The sequence below is a fragment of the Haemaphysalis longicornis genome, unplaced genomic scaffold (genome assembly GCF_048455015.1).
Source record: "Haemaphysalis longicornis isolate Haplotype H1 unplaced genomic scaffold, Haemaphysalis longicornis Haplotype H1 scaffold_3, whole genome shotgun sequence".
NCBI lineage: Eukaryota > Metazoa > Arthropoda > Arachnida > Ixodida > Ixodidae > Haemaphysalis > Haemaphysalis longicornis.
This window is the reverse complement of record NW_027526335.1, coordinates 218,471,726-218,493,304: the sequence shown is the minus strand read 5'-3', so window position 1 is coordinate 218,493,304 and position 21,579 is coordinate 218,471,726. Positions and strand designations below refer to the sequence as shown.

General features: G+C 46.7%; 1 protein-coding gene across 1 annotated transcript in view; it reads left to right on the top strand.

Annotated features, from left to right (window-relative positions):
- The window catches only part of LOC144175985 (uncharacterized), a 35,640-nt gene extending 19,560 nt beyond the window's left edge, over nucleotides 1-16,080 (top strand). Inside the window, exons 2-3 of the mRNA XM_077705061.1 lie at nucleotides 7,040-7,187; nucleotides 11,530-16,080. Of these exons, the coding sequence (XP_077561187.1) occupies nucleotides 7,072-7,187; nucleotides 11,530-12,028 (615 nt within the window). The 5' untranslated portion in view covers nucleotides 7,040-7,071 and the 3' untranslated portion in view covers nucleotides 12,029-16,080. The remainder of the gene's footprint in view (nucleotides 1-7,039; nucleotides 7,188-11,529) is intronic.
- Nucleotides 16,081-21,579: the final 5,499 nt, after the last annotated feature.

Sequence of the window (21,579 nt, the reverse complement as noted above, 5' to 3'; positions counted from 1 at the left end):
GTTTAACACGAGGAGGAGGAATCAACTTTTACTGAGCCCAAGAAATCCGTGGTGCGCGCTGGCACCAGACGGGGTGGTTCCCTAGTTACGGGACCCATATGTTCCCAGCAGCTCCTGGCCCCTGTCTGTCAGTGCGAGCTGAGTCGGCAGGGCGGGGCTGGTCAACAAGGTCTCCCATCGCTCAAGGGGTTGGGGATTGGGGGTGTTGTGGGGAAGGGAAGGAGGGGGGGTCTTGAGTTCTGTACATTCTGCCAAGATGTGCGGCAGGGTGCCCCTCTCTCTTTTGCAAAACGGACAGAGCGTATCGTGTTCCGCAGGGTACATGCGGTTCATCAGTACGGGATGCGCAAGCGATCCCGCCTGCGCTCGACGCAGGATCGTCTGTTGCTGCCTAGTCAGTTTGGGGTGCGGTTCCGGCAGTCTGCACCTCTCCTCTTGGTACATCCGGGTAATGTCCCGAAAGCTGGTAACCGGGTGCGGTAGCTCTCCCGGCTCGTTCTCGGCCCGGATTGACATTTCTCGGTCATGGTAGTCGGCGATGGTGTTGCCTGCTACCCGCGAGTGAGCCGGGACCCACACGAGCTCTATGGCTCTTCCCGGTGGCTTGCACTTCGATAGAATGGCTCGGGCCGCGGAAGAGATTACCCCCCTGCGGAAGCTTCCGTACGCTGTCATTGAGTCGGTGACCACGGTGTCCACGGATGGCTGTGCGAGTGCCAGGGCCACGGCCACTTCCTCGGCAACTGCGGGGTCTGTTGTCTTCAGGGACGCGCTGACGATCAGCCGGTCTCTGGACGTAACTACCGCCGCTGCACGGCGCTCGCTGCCTCATCAGCCCATGGTCCTTTGTCATGCATGCCTACTCCACCTGGACTACATTTACACTACACATAGACGACACATACAGCAGCGAGCAGAGACACCCGAACTAAGCGGCAAAACGTAGATCTAGAAACGCTTCTGCCAGCAAGGAAGATGTACCCTGTCTTTCCTGTTAGCTCAATAATATTTCGTAGAGGCTGGCTTCGCACACATCAAGGTTCAATTTTGCCTTTTCGCATGTGGGACAGCTAGCCCTGTCGCACTGAAGTGATCATGTAGTCATCTGCATAACCCAGATAGGGTGTCTTCGGGAGAAAAAAGTCTTTACTGATTCTGCTTCCCTTCATCGATTGCTCAGGTGTGTAGAACCGCTGCTACAGTGCGTTTGTAAAACAGAGGAAAGCGTTTTAGGAGGTCAGCGAAATTATGCAGGTGGTAGTACTCGACAGAACACCTAAATTAGCCAAGTGTTTCGGATGCAATAAAAGATGCATGCACGGGGTGCGCCGGTAGTGAACTCCAGCTTCGCGAGCACAGACGCATTGCTGACGCTTTTTCTAGCTCAAAGTGCGCCGTCGCTGCTCATTAGCTAGCTGCACGTCCCTAAGGACTCTTTTTGCCCAAGCCATTAATAAATAATCGCCTAGTTGCCCCAAGGGAAGCTGTAATGAAGGAACTTTATGCATGCACGGAAACACGGGTACTCTTGTGCCATCGTACGCAGTGTGTGCATTCCCAAGTGTATGCCCTGAAGTTCTAGTACTGCAAGTGCAAGTTTGTTCGTTCATATTTTTATGAACTTAGTGCTTAACACGTCTTGGTACTTTTTATATGTTCAAGCAATGTGTGAGCTCAATTCTCGTAATGTTATCGATACGCAAGTGTTAATTTAGCATAGATGTGTTTGGTTAACAACCGAGTAAACAATTTAAAATTAAAATAGGTAGCAGTCAAGCTGCCCTCGCTCTCTACTTTGGTGGTTTCTACTGCATGTTTTGCTTTTTTCATCCTCATGATCACCAGCCTCTCCATGTGCAATGCAGGACGAAGGCCCCTTCTCTAGCTCTCCAGTCGCTCAAGTCCTCCGCTGCCAAAGAGCATACTTTGCCACCAATCTTTCTTTTTTCGCTCTTCTACCCAGTTATTTACTTCTAGTCTCTCGCCAACCGGTGGGTTTTCCTGGCGGTCGGCCAGCTGTGACTTGGTCTTTTCGTCTCAGTGATGGCGGTGTTGTAACAATAACGCAGTGCAGGAACGCCAACTTTACGAAATGAGAGGCACATGATGATGAAACAAGAAATAAAGCTCTTCCCGTGGTCATAATCTAACCTGCATCCGTCGCGTTATGAGGGGGTTGAGCATTTCTTTTGGGTTCGTTGCGCGGGCGTTGGCTTTGGACTTCGGCTGAATTGAAGTAGACTTCGGCAGTTTAAATTCTGGACTTAGGGAGTGTGGATTTTGGACTTTATTTGACTTAGTTTGTATGCATAATGCTTCGCGTTTTAATGATCACCTTCTAAACAAGGCTCTTTAATTCTTGGTTTGGACTGTGATACCTTCCTCCCTTGCTTCTTCCCCAATCCAAGACGCTCGCTTCCTTCTCTGAAAGGTACCCTCACTAGAGCTGTGGACGGGGAAGAAATTCCGGCTGTGGTTTGGCCCGGGCCGGTGAATATAACAGCAGTCCCGGCCAGGTCAGACACAAAACATTGTTACGCTATCTGGTGGGCGATGCCCCAAAGTTCCTTGACCCAAGAACGACAACGACGCCTAAGTGGCTGGCGCCAGCTTGCGCAAGTTCTGTCGTGGGCCCCACGCACATACTGTAAATGCGCCAACCACATCTATTTGTATATACATCACTTTCCCATCAACCATCGTCATCGCCATTTGTCCTGCCGCCACGTAACAATATTAGCAAGCCGGCCTGGCTCGGCCCGCGACAATAGAGAGTTTTAGCACTCCGCATGTTCGTTCCGATCGTACCGTGTTCACCTCCACCCGCCACCCCCCAAACAAATGTGCGGACTTGGCGAGGACCTGCCCGGGGAACTAATCCACCCTACCGGAACGAACGCGCAAATGCGCAGTCGGGTTCCGGTCGAGAGGGTACCAACGGAACAGATGGAGCATGCGGAGGGCTAAAACTCTCTAACAACTGTGTGAACGCAGCCGGTCCGTGCCAAAGCAATAAATATTGTAACATAATGCTTTTCGACAGCAAAACATTTACTTTTCTTTGATTGGTACCGATATTGTAGTACCAGAAAAAACAAGACACTGATGCACACAAGGTGATCAATAGTGATCATTGTTGAGCTGACGCTCATTGTACGTCCCGATGCGACGTGTTATTCAGCCCCCTGTGTTTCTCAATTTGTCACAAGAAGCCAGTGTTGTACACTTTCCTCAAAAACAGGAATGAAAGCTCGTTCCACCTTCCTTACAAGTACTTTTAATGCGAAAATAACGCGTTCCAGTTTCCCTTCGAACATTAGAACGCGTCGTACATTCACGTTACATTTGATTTTTTTAATTAACATATAATGCCGCATAATCTTGAGGCGAAAAAAGGGAGAAATTTAGAGATAACATCGAACTGCGTATATTATAGGAATATGAACACTGCCCGCAGCGGATTATCTGGAGACAAAACGAAACCAAAGAAACACTCCTCGATGAATTTTTTCAGAGAGCACCTTGCTCTAGACATGTCTAACTGTAACTTAGGTACTCGTCTAACGCAAGTGCAACCCATATGGCACTTTCCACTTCGGTCTTGAAATGCGCAGTCAGGAGACTGTGCGCTTCAGATGTGGAAATACAAAGTTACTCACACGCACGAACACAATATTCTCGCACAAGTTACCGTATCAAAATGAACTATATAGAAGCGTTTACTGAATCATGATTCAATATTACAGTATGAGCGGGAAACGATATCCAGAATACATATAAGCAACTCAGTAGCGTTACTTTAGGCACGAACCTTACAGTGAAGGACCACCTAATAGACTCTTGGCGCTCTTTTGTCGTAGACACCCTTGCACTAATAAACACAAACGTACTACTACTTAATAGCATTCATTGCTTGAACTCAGCAAGACTTGCATCTCGATGTTGAAAACGTACAGACGAACTCGTTTTTTTCTGTCAACACTTTCTTGCGAATGTTGCAGAGCCGTTCTACCAAAGCGCTTCAAGGTACCGCCGTGTTCTACTTGACGAAAAGTTGGCTGAGTCCTTCGAAGTTCTGCATCTTCGACAGCGGGTAGTCAACTGGTACCAGCAGGAAGCTCATCCTGAGCCTCGACTGGAAGAGTTCGGGGCCCGAATGAGAATAAATCTTGCGATGCATAAAACAATTGGCACACCTTATTTCTGCGAGAAAAAAGACATTTGGTGAACAATGTACAAGCAGTCCACATACACCTTAAGAAGACGCAAGAACTTAATGAAGGGAATGCCTACTCCATTTTCGAATTTCGTATTCCCATAAGCCGCTTCTGTTATAGCAAAACCTTGTGTCGAGGAACGATGTACAATAGGCAGTACACATCAATAGAAAACAAGCTGAAACCGGAGCTGTCTGTCCGTCTCAGGTAATCCACAACTTCTTCAGACTTCAGTTTCAAGAAGGGGTCGTCTTTGGGGAAGTTTTTCAATTGTCTCTGCAAAACTGTAGCAAACAGCCTTTTTCCAAGTACTTCAGTCTCGCACGATTGTCGTAAAAGTGCTTTGCTGGTCATTTCATGAATACTTCGCTTACTGAACGGCCAAGTTACTCCTGTATGTCGCAAAACCTTTCACCAAAACACGTTTTTAAATCAAGGGCCACAACCTATTTACTAGGACAGCTGTAATTCATCTGAGCTGTGGTAGTCCAACGGTTCCGTTCTTGTCTCGCATTTCACAAGAACCAGGTTCGAATATCCCTCAAATGAAAATGTACTGATTCTTTCAACTCAGTTACTACTTCGTCTATGGTAGCTACCCAGAGAAATGTGGCATCATTCAAAGCCTTCATTGACCGGACTTTTATTTTTTTTGGAATATCAGCCCTTTTCTGTACCTTTAAAGCCGGATTTTAACCAGTGCTTTCGCATTTAAAATGCTATGATTGAATATGTTTCGTACTACAATAACGGGCTGCAGCTACCAAACTTCGAAATTCCTCCGATGCATTTGTTTGAGTGTTCTGGGCTTCTTTGCGTCAAACTGCGTCCAACATTTTTATGTGTTGTGTAATTACATTCTAGAATGAAACGAGGCCCTCACCTCGAAAGTTTTGTCTGTTTAGTAGTTCTTATATTTCTCAAGAGAGTGCCACTCAGAGCGCAATTCTTGTGTGCAGACTTTATGTTTACGCACGAAATAAACAAAAAATAATAGACCTTCGTATTGCATACTTTTATAGGCAATCTGGAGGAAAAGAGTTTTGTCATTACATCCGGAAACGCGACACGGCGGAGAGGCCTACTGAAGAAATCCGTGCCGTTTCCTTGATAAAAGTTGCTGTCGGGCAGTATTCAGAATCACGGTCAGCGCATATTTACTCACAAAACATAAAAGAGATGGACGGGGACGTCAGTCGTGACGGTCTCTCTTGCGTTTCGTGCGCAAGTATGGGCTCTTATTACGCTACCTGGAGTCCTGCGGACGCGTAGAAATCTTCACCTCTGTTCTCTTGGGGGCTACTCCTATGGCCATTTAGATAATATTATGGCCTAATAAGCTTAATAGCGTAACAATGCGGAAGCTTAATAATGATAGCTTAATACTTAATAACTTTCATACCGATAGCTTAATAATGCCGCAGCGTAGTGTGCCTCAAGAGCCGAAAAAGCCTGAGTTGTTATTGTCGGATGACAAGGAAAATGGCCGGTGGCGCAAGCACTAGATGTTAGTGAGGAAAGCTTGTACTGAAAGCAAGTATCTGGGACGGTTCTTGTGACCAAGTGAATTGGTTGCACGGAATTTAAACGGCTACGTTTTAATCTGGTTGTGACTGCAACCCGTCTCCTCGCGCTGTGAGGCGTACAAGCTACCTCGACGTTACGGCTGTCCGAACGGTTGTGGCCGACTAAGCTGCGCCTATTTTGTGCATCGTTTACGAGGCAGCGAGTGGGGAGAAGAGGCACGTAATGGATCCTGAGGAGGACAGGTTAACTTGAGCCACGGAAAACACTTGTTCTCGAAGCGTAGTAACCTGAAGTGAGGCCAGTCTGTCTGCCCAAGTAGTTCGCACCGTGTCTCGAGATGGAAAATGGTTCCACGTCAAATTTGCGCCCACTTTTGCCAGCAAAGCTGTCTAGCAAATCGTTACAGTTTCGTACCCGCCATTAAAAATACCAAGAAAATACCGAGCGCACGCGAGCGCGTGCCTCGAGGCGGTCGCCCGACAACTAAAAAAACGAAGAAAATGCCGAGCCCTCGTATAAAACTGCAGCGTTCGCCGTAAACGCTACAGAAGCTGCTCGGAACGAGCAAGGCACGTCGTAGCGTCCGCCCCTCCAAGGTGATGTCAAATTATTATCACTTGGAAAAAAATGAGTCACACTTATAGCCACAACAATGGAGTAAAGGTCGTTGCAACAGCGAAGAAGAGGAAAATCGGCTGCAACCCTGGACTTAAACCGTCGTGACAGCCTTGAAGGTTGCGTACAGCTTCGCTACTTTCCAGTCTTGTGTTTTAGTGTAAGCTTCCTTTATTCTTTTGTACCGGAGACGGCTTGACCATCTAAGTAGCAAAATAAGGCCTAAGCACGGGCGGCCAATAGTGTAGTGAGGAGGTACATAGCCAAGACAGAAAAACGAGAGACCTAAGTACGATATAGCCTTGAGGAAGTATTTGATGTCTTTGGACGGAGGAAGCTATAAATAAGCTTTCGTATTTAAAGTGCACAAGCAGGTATACACAGCCCGATAATTTTTCAGTGGTATTTCCAACCACGGCCTAACTGAAGATTCTTTCCCAGGCAACTAAATGTTGTGTACTGGATAATTTGGTTTTGCTCCGAAGAACCACAAAGGGTGCGGGTGAATTTGAGCTGAATACCCACGTGACTGTTCGTTGGGTGTTGATTTTTTGTAGTGTAGAGAACCAGCAAGTATTGTTTTGTGCAGTCCGGACCCACATAATCTGGTCGGGAGGTCAGGAAAAACAACCCGTATTGGTGCCCTGATTCGTTCTCGCCTGTTCCCTCCATTGCCGCAGTGTCCCTGGACCCCACGCCGGTGCTCATCCCGATGCTGTCTTCAGTGGTCTCGTTCCCGGTCATCGCCCTGGCGCTGATATGCGCTCTGCGATACCGGGCGCTCAGGCTGCGACGCAAGGAACACCTCCGAAGGATTCGGGGAGGAGGGTACGCCGTCACTCTCTTTCTCTCTTTCGCACCTGAAGGCCGCCAAATCAAGCATTACCTGCCACACAGAAGGATGAGGTGCCCATGAAGCGGTGTGCATATTTTATCAGCTCAGAAGCACTGCAACAGTAGCGAGAAATGCCTTGCCGCGTAGAGCTCACCCTCGCCCAAATCTGACCTCGGTAATTCATCGGATAAACAGTACGGATTGCACGGTGTTTGTTCTAATTACTCTTCCATGTCCAACGGCTCATAGCTGGAGCCTCAGATGACTCTCTCCGGGCTGAAGATGGGAGGAACGACTGCTCTCAGCAATTTGAAAGCACGCGTGCGTCCGCAAAGCATGCGCCCGAAAAGCAACGACAAAAAAAAACTGACTGGAAAAACGAATTCCAACCTAGATCAAGGCAGTCGTAATTGACGGCATACTCAACGGTTGAAATTGAAAAGGTTCTTCTCCGCTTCATTGGCCTATTTGCAATGTCACTTATTCGAGAAGTACCCAGGTATGTATTTCTTTGGTACACAACTTAGTTAAGAAGGTTCAATATATTGCCCACACTTTCCTATGGCTTGTTGACATTGGGCGAATTTCAGGTCACGTTCGCTTGTTCTGGCTCTGGCACTATCATTTCCTGTGCAAAAATGCAATCGTATGTTTCCCAGTGCAGTCGAAGGTGCTTGCGGAGGGCACGCGTGAATTGATCTGGGTCCTCATAACCTCTTCGCGCCATAGACGTGCGTGCGCGTACGCAGCTTTTTGTCCTCTATTGCTGACGTCAATTCTCTCAGGACAAAGTCCTTCCCTCCGTTCCCTCTATTCTGCCCGCTCAAAGCAGTGGGTGAAGAAACACTGAACAACCAATTTAGCACAGACGCCTCGCTGAAAATCAATTTATGCTAAAAAGGACAATTACGAGGAACAACAGGCCCATCGGCCGACTGAATGACAGACTTCCCATGGCTCTTCCCAAATCCCTCTGCCTGGAGAGTCTGATTGTGCCAATAACTTTTTTTTCCGAACAGGTCTACGAAGGCCGGAATTCCTGAAATTTCCCTCCTAAAGCCTGTTTGGTATGCGGGGATTTCCGCCGCTATCCATCCCCGCCGCGTTGCGCCTGGCGGCACCGTTCTTGTGCTTCGCGGTACTTCGTTTCACCGACGTGTTTCTCACCGCAGCGAGCTGCGGGCGCAGCGAGTTTCTTTTAAAATTAAGAAACCCTGCTGGCGCGTTTGAGGTGTACATGATTTCGAACGAAAATACGTAGCCTGTTCTTAAACACCGAAGATTTTAAAGGGAAGTTTTATAAGGCTAGGGTCTCTTGCATTTTTCATGTTCCTGTGCAGAACGGCTGGAAGGGAAGCTTACTTCATATAGAATGCTGAACCGAAAGCAGCTGTAACTGCTGTTTTGTCAAAACTTTTCTTAACAATAACTGTGACAAATAACTATAAGACTACTCTCTCATTACAGCGAGTTTTAGTTATTTACCATAACTGTCTCTGTAATCTTCACAAAATCCGCTTCTGCTTTCAATCAATTCGCTTATACGGCAGCGAAGAGGACAACCCCCTATTTGTCTGCTTAAATAAAGCTCTAGCCCTTCAGAATTTTAATAAAAAAATTAGAAAGCGACGAGCGCTGCCTAAGTTACGAAATTATGAGAAAAATAAATACGCATGCCATCTCTAACCACGCGTGGTACATGTATTCTATACAGCTTCCTTCGTCATCCACCTTCAGAGAGTGAAATGGCTTCTAATTTTTACGCTCGTCTGTATTATATACATCCGCCCGCAAGTACCCACTTGCTCGTAGAAAGGGTCTGAGGAACATGAGGCAGTAGCAGTGTAGCGACCACCACAAGTTACACTGCACGCCTTGTTTTGCGAGAGATTGCCCTACGGCATAAGAAAAGTTTTCATATGTACAGAAGTGCGCCAGTAACGCGCAAAAAAGTTTTATGCGCCTCACATTCAAAAGGCCACGCGTACCTAAAGAACGGAATCGGATAAGCGAGATCAAGTAAGGGTAGTAAAAGCGCTACACTAAAAAATTTTTGTAGTTTAGTTGCGTTCACAGCCATTCGGTAATATTGAAACAGCGCGTAGAGAGGTCAGTAAAGGGAGATAACAGACAGGAGCAGCGCTGATGCAAGAATCGATTCTATCGGCTACTTTTATCAGTAGCGTGAGCACTCCCGCAGGCATCTCTATTGGTCCAACGCCAAAGTTAGTCCTCAGCGCACGATATTATCGACAGCTTAAGGTAAATCTGTTTGCCTATGCACGTCCCCCTTTCAGGTCAGGCGCAAAGCGACGGAAAGCACTTTTTCCACAGAAACTCGTTCATTGTAGCTGAGTCAAAGTATAAGTGGCGGTGTAAGTCGTAGCAGTCACGTGCACCAACCGGCTCTGATACACAGTGCTTACCGAATGCAGTTGTGTAGGTAGCGCACATGCCGCTTGTAAGCTCCAGCCACACAATCTTGTTATTCTTGCGGCTTCGCGGCCGCATTGACGGTTGGCAATAGTGGAAAAGCTGGCGAAAAAAAAAGGGTCCATGAAGACGAAATACACCTTTGGTTAACTTGAAAGGACAAAATACACCTTTGGTTAACTTGAAAGGACAAAATACACCTTTGGTTAACTTGAAAGGACAAAATACACCTTTGGTTAACTTGAAAGGACAAAATACACCTTTGGTTAACTTGAAAGGACAAAATACACCTTTGGTTAACTTGAAAGGACAGAATACACCTTTGGTTAACCTGAAAGAGCTAGGCTTCAGCACCTCAATCAGCTCCATTCCGGCCACGAAAGACGTTTTTTAACGGATAAAAAACCCAGAAATACTTAAGAACTTTGAAATTTCGCGCCACAGTGACGTTTTACCGGCGCGAGTGACGTCACATGGGCCAGCACTAAAAACATAATTTTCAATGTGTTAACTGCACGTTAGCATTCAAGTGATTTGATCAAACGGAACTAGTGGCCCCACTACAGCGGTCCAGTCAGGTGTCCGGACGATTGATTAGTTCGGCCGTCAGATACCAGGTTCCCAACGTTTTAAACAGTCACCCCGAAATTTTAACCATGGCACAAAATGCTAAATCTGAACAAGGATTTCAAAGAAATTAGACATGTACCTTTTGGAATTACATGAAAAAACGTGTACTTTAACTTTTTGTTTCTTTTAGAAACTTAGAGGTAATTTTTTTCCGCTCTATGAAATCTGGTACTGTAATTATTGTTTGTTTATGAAAACTGAGAACTGTTTTTTGTTCTTTCTTGCTGTGAATTCTTGAATTCTACTTATTGTTTCCTGAAATCTGAGAGCTGACGTGTATGTTATTTCCTAGTGGAATTTTCATTGTAATTATTGTGTGTTTCTGAAAACTGAATGCTGATTTTCTAGTTGTTAATTGTGTGCATTCTTCTGTAATTTTTATTGTCACAAATTACGTGCCATTTCCCGCAGAGTCGTGCCAAAACGGGAGGGGGGAGGTGGACGTCACCTTCTCAGGCTTTTTTTTCCTGTAGCCTTTTTGACCGTCCCCCTCGACAACTGTATAGCCATTCCTGTACATGTTGTCGCAATAAACTTTCAACTTTCATCTGCCGCGTAGCACAGTTCGCGCTCGCAGCCACTCACGGCTGATGATGATCGCATGGCTGGATGCCGTTGAAGATGGTGGTGCTGCCCTTATCATGTTTATAGTGGCGCTAAAAGCCGATAGGAATGACTGCCGTTACAAAATATATAGGTGGTCTGTAGCTAGAAGCGACACTATATCAGGATAAAAACTCCAAAACCAGAAGAGAAAGAAAAAAGTGGGCGTATTGTGGATCAAGCTTGCCTTTACGACGCAGAAATTGTTTCCAATATGTTAAACCCCATTCCGAAGTTCTAAAGCTCACTCAGCGGAGCCTAATACTGTTGTTCAAGCCTGTGAACCCACCCTGTGTTTGCCCAAGAATTGCTCCGCCATTCCAAGGAAATCTAAGGAACTAGCGCTGAAGGTTTGGAGTGCGGAACGTTGTTTCCACTATGTGTCTTATCATGCCTGCTGTGAACTGTTAACAGCGGTAGGGTAAAACGCTGCGGTACACCGTGAATAAACCTTGCTCCTCGCGTGGCGCTTTGATCCAATACGTCTCTATTGCACTCAGCAGTGTGCAATTACGGCCGTTGTTTTTAATATCATAACGCTGAAAGAACCTGTATGGCACCCAGTGAACACTGCTATTGTGCTATTCAATGTCATTCGTATGATTTACTCTTCTTGAGCTGTGCGTTGTGTGCTGCGTTCGCGTTGAGACGTTTGACCCACCACCCCAGGTTGCGGGCGGCCCGCCTGGAGGTGCCCGGCGCGGGCGAGAGGCCGTCCTTCTTCTCGCGGGACTCGTCCTCGGGGGACACGAGCTCGAGGCAGCCCAACAACATCGAGGAAGACCATCGCACCACGGGCGCGGCGCCCTCCTCCTCCTCTTCTTCGTCGTCTGGTGACGACGACTTCACCAGCGGCCTGGCCGAGGCCTGCGTGGCCGGCGGGTCGCGGCGCAGCAGCCGCGTCCGCTTCGGCGCCGCCGCCGCCATCTTGCACCTGCCGCCCGGGGTGCTGCCCAGTCCGCGCTCCACCTCCCCGGCGCGCTCCTCGCCTTCGCCCCGCTCCGCCTCCCCCCGCTCGGGGTCGGTGAGCTTCTTCGCCGAGCCGAGCTTCATTCCGGACCTGGTGAACGACTACGGTGACGATGCGGACGAGGAGGACAACCTGGAATCGGTTGCCAGTGACTGCACAGACAGAGCGGGACGCCGAAAGGACAGCGCGAGGAGCTAGCCGCGGTGATGCGGCCACGTGGCCGCGGTCAGTGCTGCCTTTTTTGGGGAGCGAGCCCGTATTGTCGGTGGGGACAGCTGCACGCTTGCGGACGCACTCGCGCGTAATGTTGACGCCTCAAACAAGGCGAACGTGTCACACGAATGCCGCGTTACTCATCTGCACTCGGGGGGCTGCCAGCAAGTTTTTTGAACATTTTTCCCACGTTGGATGGGTTAGCGGACTACGCTAAGGGTTCATTCATTTCACAAACGAAGGCCCCTGGTTGACGCCACGTTTTTACGAGGTGTAACAGCGCCACAGAACAGGCTTTCACGCCGCGCCACCCTGCTAGTGCGATTTTCGAATTCGCATGGAGTCCATGAAGCCGCGGCGCTTTGCCTGCCTCACAACAGGCCAAGCACCTTGAGGTACCGCAGTGGAACATTGAAACCCTTCCTCTCACCACCAGGAAGCTGGGTAGTGTCGCCTTTCCGCCTCCTGTTCCTGACAGGCATAGGCTACAGCAACCTGCGTCGGCGTCAGTAGAAATCCTTGACGATTCCCTCGCGCATGTTTGCAGCCGCAACTGGCTTAATTTACATCGCACAAATAACGCGTGCAGAAGTTTTAAAAACGAACTTTCTACTATTTGTTTCAGGCATTTTAGTAAATTTGCTTCTGGAAATGTCACACGAAACTGCTATCAAAATCCGCCGCGATTATCGGTTATACCAACTGAATGTGTTCGCTGTTCCTGAGATGCACGCAAACAAACTGGCCTAGCTTCTTCGAAAATGCCTTTTCTGCGTATTGATTCTTACATAAAAATTGTAACAGAAAATCAGAACACTCAGTAAAAGAGTTGTTTCGCAATGCGTAGATTAAATTATGGCAGTTTCAAACCTTTGTCCACCCAATGTATAATCCAGGCATTGTATATATTGCGTCGGGAACAGCTTGGAGTCATTTAGGCAACTCAACGATCAATTTAAATAACGCACGCACAATCCAAACAAAATGTCCACCGGTGTAAAACCGCGACAAGTGTGAGGGAAAGAGGTCTGATGACAAGTGTCATCACGGGCACAGTGACTATCGACGAGGCCCTGGGATCTGACCGAATCTCACCAGCCAATGCAAGAATCCGACCTTACGGAGTCATAACGGCTTGTCTGAAGACCCACGCCAGAGTTGGCAATCACCTGACAAATAAATGTACGCACAATCTACAGTGGCACAACTATGGAATAGCGAGCTATTTACAAGAACGTGGTAGGTGCGTTCGCACAAGTGTAAGATATCGAAAAGAAAGTACTGCCGGCCTCCCAACTTCACTTATTGCGGCCGCTTTTACGGCCTTCGAGTTCGGCCCCGGCGAGCGGCAGTGAGATCAAGGCTATGCACAGTTCTCAAGGTATGTTTATTATGTATGGGCCCCCAGCGATGTTGATAGCAGTTGCTCGTAGCAAGCACACGCAGGCAAGGCATGCGGGTGAATGTTCAAAGGTACCGCTGACCTAACGTACAAACCGGCCCTTATTTCGTATTGTACTCCTTGGTGAGAGTGTGTTTAGTGCGAAACTTCGCCTTCTATGTATTTGGGCGGTTCCTGTAAAGCGTACGTTTTCAATGTTTGTGCTACTTGTTTCGCATGTCCGCACAAGATATCTAGTCTCCGCACTTCTTACCCTGCACGCTAGTAGAATAACTACCGACTGTGGCCATTATGTAAGGCTTTGGAAGCTTAATTAAAGGAAGAGTGGGAATTTCGAGTAGATATTGTGCAAACGTAATGCTGTGGGCCATTTGTCACACTATTGGCAATACAGCGCAAAACTAGTTTTCATACAAATTTCGAAGCACTTTGGGCCCATCAGTCCTATCAAATACTTACCGTTAAGCACGGCACAGCGGCCTGTACAGCCTTCATCTGCTGCATCAAGGTACAGGTTGTTAGAAAGGTGAAAACAGGTTTGTTACCGACTTGAGTTAAACTCTTTAAGTAACGTAAAGTTACTTAGTTTTGTTCCTTAAACGAATGGGTGTCTTGGCAGGGGTATCCAGGTCGGTTAGAGAAACAGAACTTGGTGTAGTGGGAAAATGTTGCACATTGTATGGATTACAAATATGGTTACAGCTGTTAGATGTCAAGCCTGGCATCCTGTGTAGCCACCGAGCATTTCACTTGATGCGCGCTTATGATAGCGGCACCGGAGGAGAGAGCCGTAGAAGCTAGGCCGAAGAAGTCGGCAGGCCAACATTACGCCAAAATGGTGGACAAATGCTCGTGAATGGGGGCGGCTCACTCTTATCACCCTGCAGGGGGCTTCAACGGCAGGGACACTGCTACGCTGCTGGTCAGATATTCGGGGCGCGCGCCTCGCTCGTCGGCACAGCAGTCTCCGTGCCGAGTAATTGGCAACGCCCTGTTAGTCATCCTGCTCCCCTGAATACGAGGAGCTGTGCTTACACTTCAATAAAACGCCCCACTTTTTTCTCCAGTATAATATGTCCCAGCCACTACTTAACCAAATTTCATCGAAGGATGCTAAGGTTATAAAATTCTCTTTTACAATGTCTGAGCGCTCACTAGACCATCAAAGTATGTACCTTGCTGCGGTGGATGGATCTATTATAAGATAGCGTGCTCAATAAGAAATTCTGTGTTGATTTTCTATTATTGTTTAAGTTGAAATTCTAAAAACCGAGGGTAACGTAATGACAGATGGCAATAGTCATTCAGTCAACACTTCTTTCCAGTCAACACTTCCTTCCCTCAAAAAAAAAAATACCTGGACATATCCGTCTACTGCTGCATAACCCAAAATGACCGAATTTGCCAAACCATTGAGATGGGTGTCTCCGGACGTTCAGCCAGCCGGCGCCGAAGGTCACAATCTGACATTTCATGGCGACAGACTTAAGGGGCTTTCGATGCTAGGATAGGCTAGCGGAGTTTTGAAAAACCACACTTAGGCCACAGAAAGAAGCCGCAACTTCTGTGGACGTCATGAGTTTGTAGGGTGACCGCGTTATTCCCAATTCTTAAGAGAGACGCGCCACGTACGAATGAAAAGGGAAGTTGTGCGTTGCATTAAACGATTTAGCAAGGTGTAATATCCTCTGAAAATGTAAGCACGGGGGATAGTTCTTAATTTTTTAGAGAGATTTCAAAACTGCAGAAAAGTAGCTTTTATACTTTCTTTCGACTATATCTAGAACCGCACTTGGTCATTCAACGCGCGTCCAAGGTTTTTGATACTTCAAAATATTGGCCCTTTTTACAAAGCATGCACCGTCTCTCAACATCCAACAACCAACAAAAACCGAAGTTTCCTAAACCGTACATAAAAGAGACGTGAAAATTTGATGTCTTTATCTTAATCGAAGTTGGACTTAACAGACTACAAGCATCGTGTTTGGTGAAAACAAAACTGGAGCTTTGATGGAAAACACACAATGGAGGCATAGGATACATTTCGTGCAGGACCATCGTATCGATTCAAATTAAGTTTAGGGGTCATCATGTTGGTCGGGAAAACCTACCTTCCGGGAGCAAAACAAACGTAGGAACACTGTAGATGGTGACCTCAGTTGTTTGATGTTCCATGTTCCACTACCTTAAGATGCGATAAAATCCTGAAACATTTGTTAGTGCCGTGCCTTCGTATCACCGAGCAATGTACTTTGAGTAAGTGGGTTGTCAACATCCTCCCTAAGCTCCCTTCCGCAGTCGTCCAGTAAAGTATTTTTACCACGACATGTTACGCACGATATGCGTCACCGAAGTCTGACGGCAAGTGGCCTCACTGTCTAACTGTTCACATGATGTGAACTCACCGACCTCTTCCATTTTGAAGGTGAAACTTTGTTACGTCGATGTGTAATTTGTATTGTTACTGCTGTTACTACATACGGTAATCAATTGGAAAAGTGATGTGATGTTGCAATAAAGGCTGGATTATGCGGTGTTGTGTCTTGCTTACTCGTACTCTTCTGTCGCCCATAACACTGCTACAAAAATTGTATGTGGACAGTGCCTCACAAGTCATGACCTAAAAGATGGTGAATCCAACGAAGCAGCTGGTGCGTACCTTGAGTGGGCTTCCTATGGCGGTCTTGCGAATGATGTAGATACAACATCCACATCCTCCATGGTTCCTCCTATTTCCCCTGCTGCCAAGTAATAATATTTCCAAAGGCGAGTATAACGCACCAGTCTAATTTTCTCTGCAAGCTGCGGAGCAATGGCAAGACTTTTTGTGTGTGTTTGAAGGTGAAGTAAACCGCTGCGTAAAGACACTATGTGAAGACGGAACCGTATCAAAACAACTGAGTGAGACGAAGAAATCGCACAGGCCGTAATGACTTTAAGAGGAGAACCTTTTTTATAATAAAACGGGATGATGATAACAACAAAATTAGACAGGAGGTGACTTCTTTCTTCCTCTTCACATCTTCATTCTCGCTGCTTCTCCCTGGTTTCCTTCATCTTCCCGCCCGCGGGATTCAATTGTAGCAAAACTCAATGGAGTACAAAAGCGCCACCCGTCTTCTGATCAACTGCCTGTCAGGTGTCTTTAGCAAACATGCCCGGACGAACCCGCCCCTCCCAGGAAATATCCTACACTTTACACAGCTTGCAATGGGCTAGATGTGACTTGTCCTATAATAAAACAATGTCCCCTTCCTTAATTGTTTTTAGCCGACGTCTTCAATTTTGCGCTTCGTAATACTGCTAGGTATTCCAGCTGCCATCTTGACTACCAGGCTGCTGTTCGTTCTATTCAATTCAATTCATTTATTCAGCATTCTTAACAAAGAACAACACGAGTGCTAGGGCAAGAACAAAAAGCCACCATGCAGCAGTTTGACAAAGTCCTTGCCCCTGAGTTTGGCAACGGGCACATTGGCAACGAGCACTGAACACACACAAGAAATGAAACCAAAAAATTCTAATTACACAACGAGCAACTAAATACACAGGAATACATAGTTCTACGTAAACGAGGGTACCAGTATATACAAGCACAAAAGGAATTTCACATCGAATTCCTCAAACTGAAATTGCACAAACTCTAAAGATTGGCAGCAAACAAAATTAACGCTAATACTTCACGCAGAACGCAATGTGCAACGTATTAGATTATCGCTAGCCAAATACTGTAGAAAAATGGTTATAAATTAGAAAAATATTTCCTGAGTTCTTTAAGTTTGTAATTTGTTATATGTTTATATTCATTGAGAATGTATGGCAAGTTGTGCTGCAGTGACTGCAATTTATATTAATTACAAAATTTAGGTATGGACCAGATATTACTATTCCGCGTACACAACGTGTTTGTTCTATGCTTAAGGGAAGCCATGGTCGTCAAAAAATGTTTAAAAGAATCGGAACTAAAATAAAATGCACGTAAAATTCGAAACCGGTACATGTGTTCTTCTTAAACTAGAAAGTTTAATATCATGGGGTAAATCAAAATCGTGGTATTTCATTTCAAGCGGATAGCTTGTAAGCGGGACGCGCGCTAGATTGCAGGCGTTAGGGGCTTATCACTCCCTGTACTACTGCGGAAGTACTCCGCGGAGCAGCCGAGTGATCGCTTTGCGTGCTGGGTATTTTTCCGAGGTCCCTTTCGCAAGAAATGTGCACAGCATCAGAGCTGCCGTTTTCTCTTGCGAAGATTTTACAGTTAAAGGTCCAGACCGACTTCCAATTACACTCGTACTTCCGCTTCACGGCCATGCCTAGAAGTTTTTTTTTTTTTTGCGCAGGGCAAAGATGCTCATTCACTTACACTGGGCTGGCGTTGTCTATTCCTATGTCCTTGTTAGTGAGCCTCAACTTCCTTGCTTTCTTCAAAGCACTGTCGCGCTTCGTTCGGGATTTAAACTAACCAACTATGCTAGATTTCTCAGGGTTGCAGGTAGGAACGCGGTGGGAGGCAACGATGTCAGCTTCTGTGATGGTTTCACTGATTGCCATTCCGAGGGTTGACACGATTTCAGTGACGTTTTCGTTCTCTGCTTTAGGGACGCCCTGAATTTCAAGATTTGCGTTACGAGAGTACTGCTCCATTTGAATGAGCCGTTTTTCGAAGTCAGTCGTTGTTGCCTCCAGTGTCATGTTCCTTGCCTGAAGTTCTCGGTTTTCACTTTCCAGTTTTGTATTCTTCGCTTGCTCTGCACTCAATTTCGCCTTTAAATCTTCAGTTTCCTTGTGAGCATACTCTAGACTTTGAGCCTGGGTACGCTGCTCAGTGCGGAGTTCTCGAATCTCCACCTGTAGTTCACGTTCTTGTGTCTGTTTGAATGTCTTAAGTTCCTGCTTTATATCTTCCTTCAGTGTCAAATACTCAGCTTTCATGTCATCCCTTAGTTTAGCAAGATCCTTCGCCATGCTTTTTCAAGAAAAACCAAACTCGTAACCGTGACCAATACAACAGGGCCGACAAAAGACATGCAAGCATGTCCGACTACTTGGCAGTAGCGACGATCCGCAATGTAACTAATTGTGACCCAATAGTTAAGCAGACAGAGCACTAACCTGCGGCAAAAAAACAGCAGTGGTTAGGCCTTCTTCCAAGCGTCGTCGCCACTGCCAAGTGAGGCGCGCAGTCGAGGTAGGCTTCCTTTTGTAGCAGCGCCGGGGCCCGATGCTGAAGATAGCGCTGCGACTGACGATAAAGGCACTCAAAAGCACCTGATTTCTTCGCTGTCTTCTGTGACGAGCGCGTGCACGGGCTCCAGAGAATGTCGGGCGTTGCGTACAGCGCCGCGGAACAGCAATCTGCGGCAAAAAAACACCAGTGGTTAGGCGGAATTATAGTATCGATGCGAGCTAGTTGGTACTTAATCATGGGAACAGATTAAGCGCCAGGCACAACTGGGTTAGGCTTTCTTCCAAGCAGTGGCGACGATGCTTGGCAGTGGCGACGACGCAAAACGTCTTAAAGAAAAATCCTAGGCATGTTTCGGGGCTAGTGTTCTTGGTGCAGGCGCTGTCTACCTCCGATGACGCCAGCAGGGGCAGCGGTTCATTTGGGCCGTCATATACATATACGAGCGGCCTGTTATTCAGTACCCCTTCGGCTTTTAGGAACATTGTCCCCCGTTGTTTTTCTATCATAAGTCGTGTTCCCATCGTCTTTCTGACTGATACCTTAAGACTACTTATAAGCCTCTCAAACATCCGTCCCACCAGGATGATGACTCGGCTATGCACTCCAACTTGATCTGAAGGTTTGTTGTGTATAGGCACTTTATCATTCTCAATCCACAGTATTTTATTGCTTTCCTTTTCGGGATTTTCTAATGATGTTGCATTATCGCTGGAGATAGTGTTGCATATGCCTTTTCTGTCCACGAATCTTCTAAAAGTGCACCACTCGTGTCACCGCACATATGGAAATAACGATGTACATCCTTTGTTGAGTACGTCCTCTGTCCTCTCCAGCGAACAGTAAGCCAGCAAAATCGACTCCTATGACTTTGAATGGCCTCGACTGGGTAATTCTGCTGACTGGCAGTGACGCCATTTCCTGAGTCATTGGTCGAGCGTTAAATGTGTGGTATGAACGGAATTTCCTAATGATCCTTCGGACTAATTGCCGGTCTTGAACTACCCAAAAAATTGTTCATGATCTGCTCAGCGTTACACAGGCGCCACCGTGTATTGCGTGATGATACAAATGGGGTACCAAAATCTTTGAAAATCTAATGTTTTTCGGCAGCACAATTGGGTGTTTCTCGGCGAATGTCTTGTCGCTTCGCTCTAGCCGTCTTTCACTATGAGTATGCCTGCAGTGTCCCTGGAAATTCCGACGCCATGTAATTGCGATGCACCTTTTCTTTTCGTCACACCTGAAGTAAGATTTCCCCTGAGTTGTTAAAGCTCTTCCTTGATGAGAAAGAAATCCGCTTTGTAGAGTTCTGCTGTTATCGCATCTGATGTTTTCTTTTTGTAAGTTCTTAGCATAAAGTATGACTCATGCCGCGATCTTTAGGGCCTTAGTCGATCTTTAGTGCCGCGACCTTTAGTGCCTTAGCTGAACCTGTTCACGTCAATCAGTTTTTATTCATTATCGCAAGACATAATCATACAAATCTGCAAGCTCGCCACCTCATTCTCTTCTACATCTTTTATGCTCGCCTCACATGCGGGTCTCTCCCGAGATCCTGTAAGCCAAGCTGCAGCTTTCCAGCAGGCATCGGAAGTAAGCAGTTCTTCCATTTTGAATCCTCCTTGATCTGTCCTTGATTTTCTCTTGATTACACCTACTCAATTTTAACCAAAAATGTACCTGATCTTGCTCGAATTAGGCCAGGAAACCCAGTATTTCGGAATTTTTTTCGGAACTCTAGGTCTGATTACGCCAACGAAATTGACTGCGATGTACTTCCCTGGCTGTACTGCGACCGTTGATTCTAGGAGTTGTACTATTGAGAGTGTTCTGTCCTCCAGCCGTGTACCCCTTCCTTTACTCATTAAAAGTTTGGTGTCCTTGTTTCTATCACTGCATGTGTGACAGGATGTGTGGAATGTTCGTTTGCACTTGGGCGTGCATCCCAAAATACGTGTAGAGTCGGTAACCGTTTCGCGTTTCCGTCAGGTTGTGAGGATCTTGGTAACGAAAACCCCTACAGCAACTGCTGCTCAAAAACCACTCCGTACAAGCTGTTCGATATCCATTTGGTAAAGTTTCATCCCAGGTGAATGACTCCTTTCAAACAGTCGGTGGTTACAGCTAGGCCCATACGGAAAAATGTGTCGATAGTCGTAGCGGAACTGATAATATGGTGGCGGCTTGAAACATTTGCACTTAGTAATCTCAGTCGCATCTGTCTTCTAGCACCATTTCATTCTAGGAAAGCACATTTTATCCTCTATAAAGGTCGACTTAATTTCTAGCATTTTAGCTATTCCTTCTTGTCTGAATCGCCGGTCTAGGTATTCCCATTCTTTGCCGAACACACTTGGTAAAGTTGGATCGGTGGACGCCCAGTTTCTTAAATTCATGCCGGGTGCCGCAAATGTATCTCGTGCCTCGTTGTACATGGTTCCTGCTGCTGACATCTCTATAGCACCTAGCAACACATCATCGATGTGAAGTCCTTTCTACATTTCATCCACTTTGCTTCGGACCTTTTCTCTTACTGCATATAGATGCCGATGAATCTTTGTAGCTAATAGAAAGCTACTCAGGTTCCAGCTGAATGTGGCGCTCTTCATCGTCGAGGTCTCAAATTCCGCGAGCTTTGAGTATTTGGTAGCTCCTTCAACCACAAGAAGCGAAGTGCGTCTCAATCTTCCTCATGAATGGCTATTTGAAGGAAACCTTTCTCCGCGACTGCGTGTTATCTGTATTTTATCAAGAGGGACGCGATGTCAGGGTTAATACTGGGTCCAGTTTCTAAGCTGTTGTGACGGTCGTGTGTGTGCCCGGACTACTCCGAACCAGATGGAAGAACTTTGGTCGCGGGAAGTTTTCCCGTGGGAACGCGCGGCCGCTTCGCTAAGGACAAATGGTTCCTTTTTGCGTCGGGGCGAGCCAGGCTTCCCTCCGCTT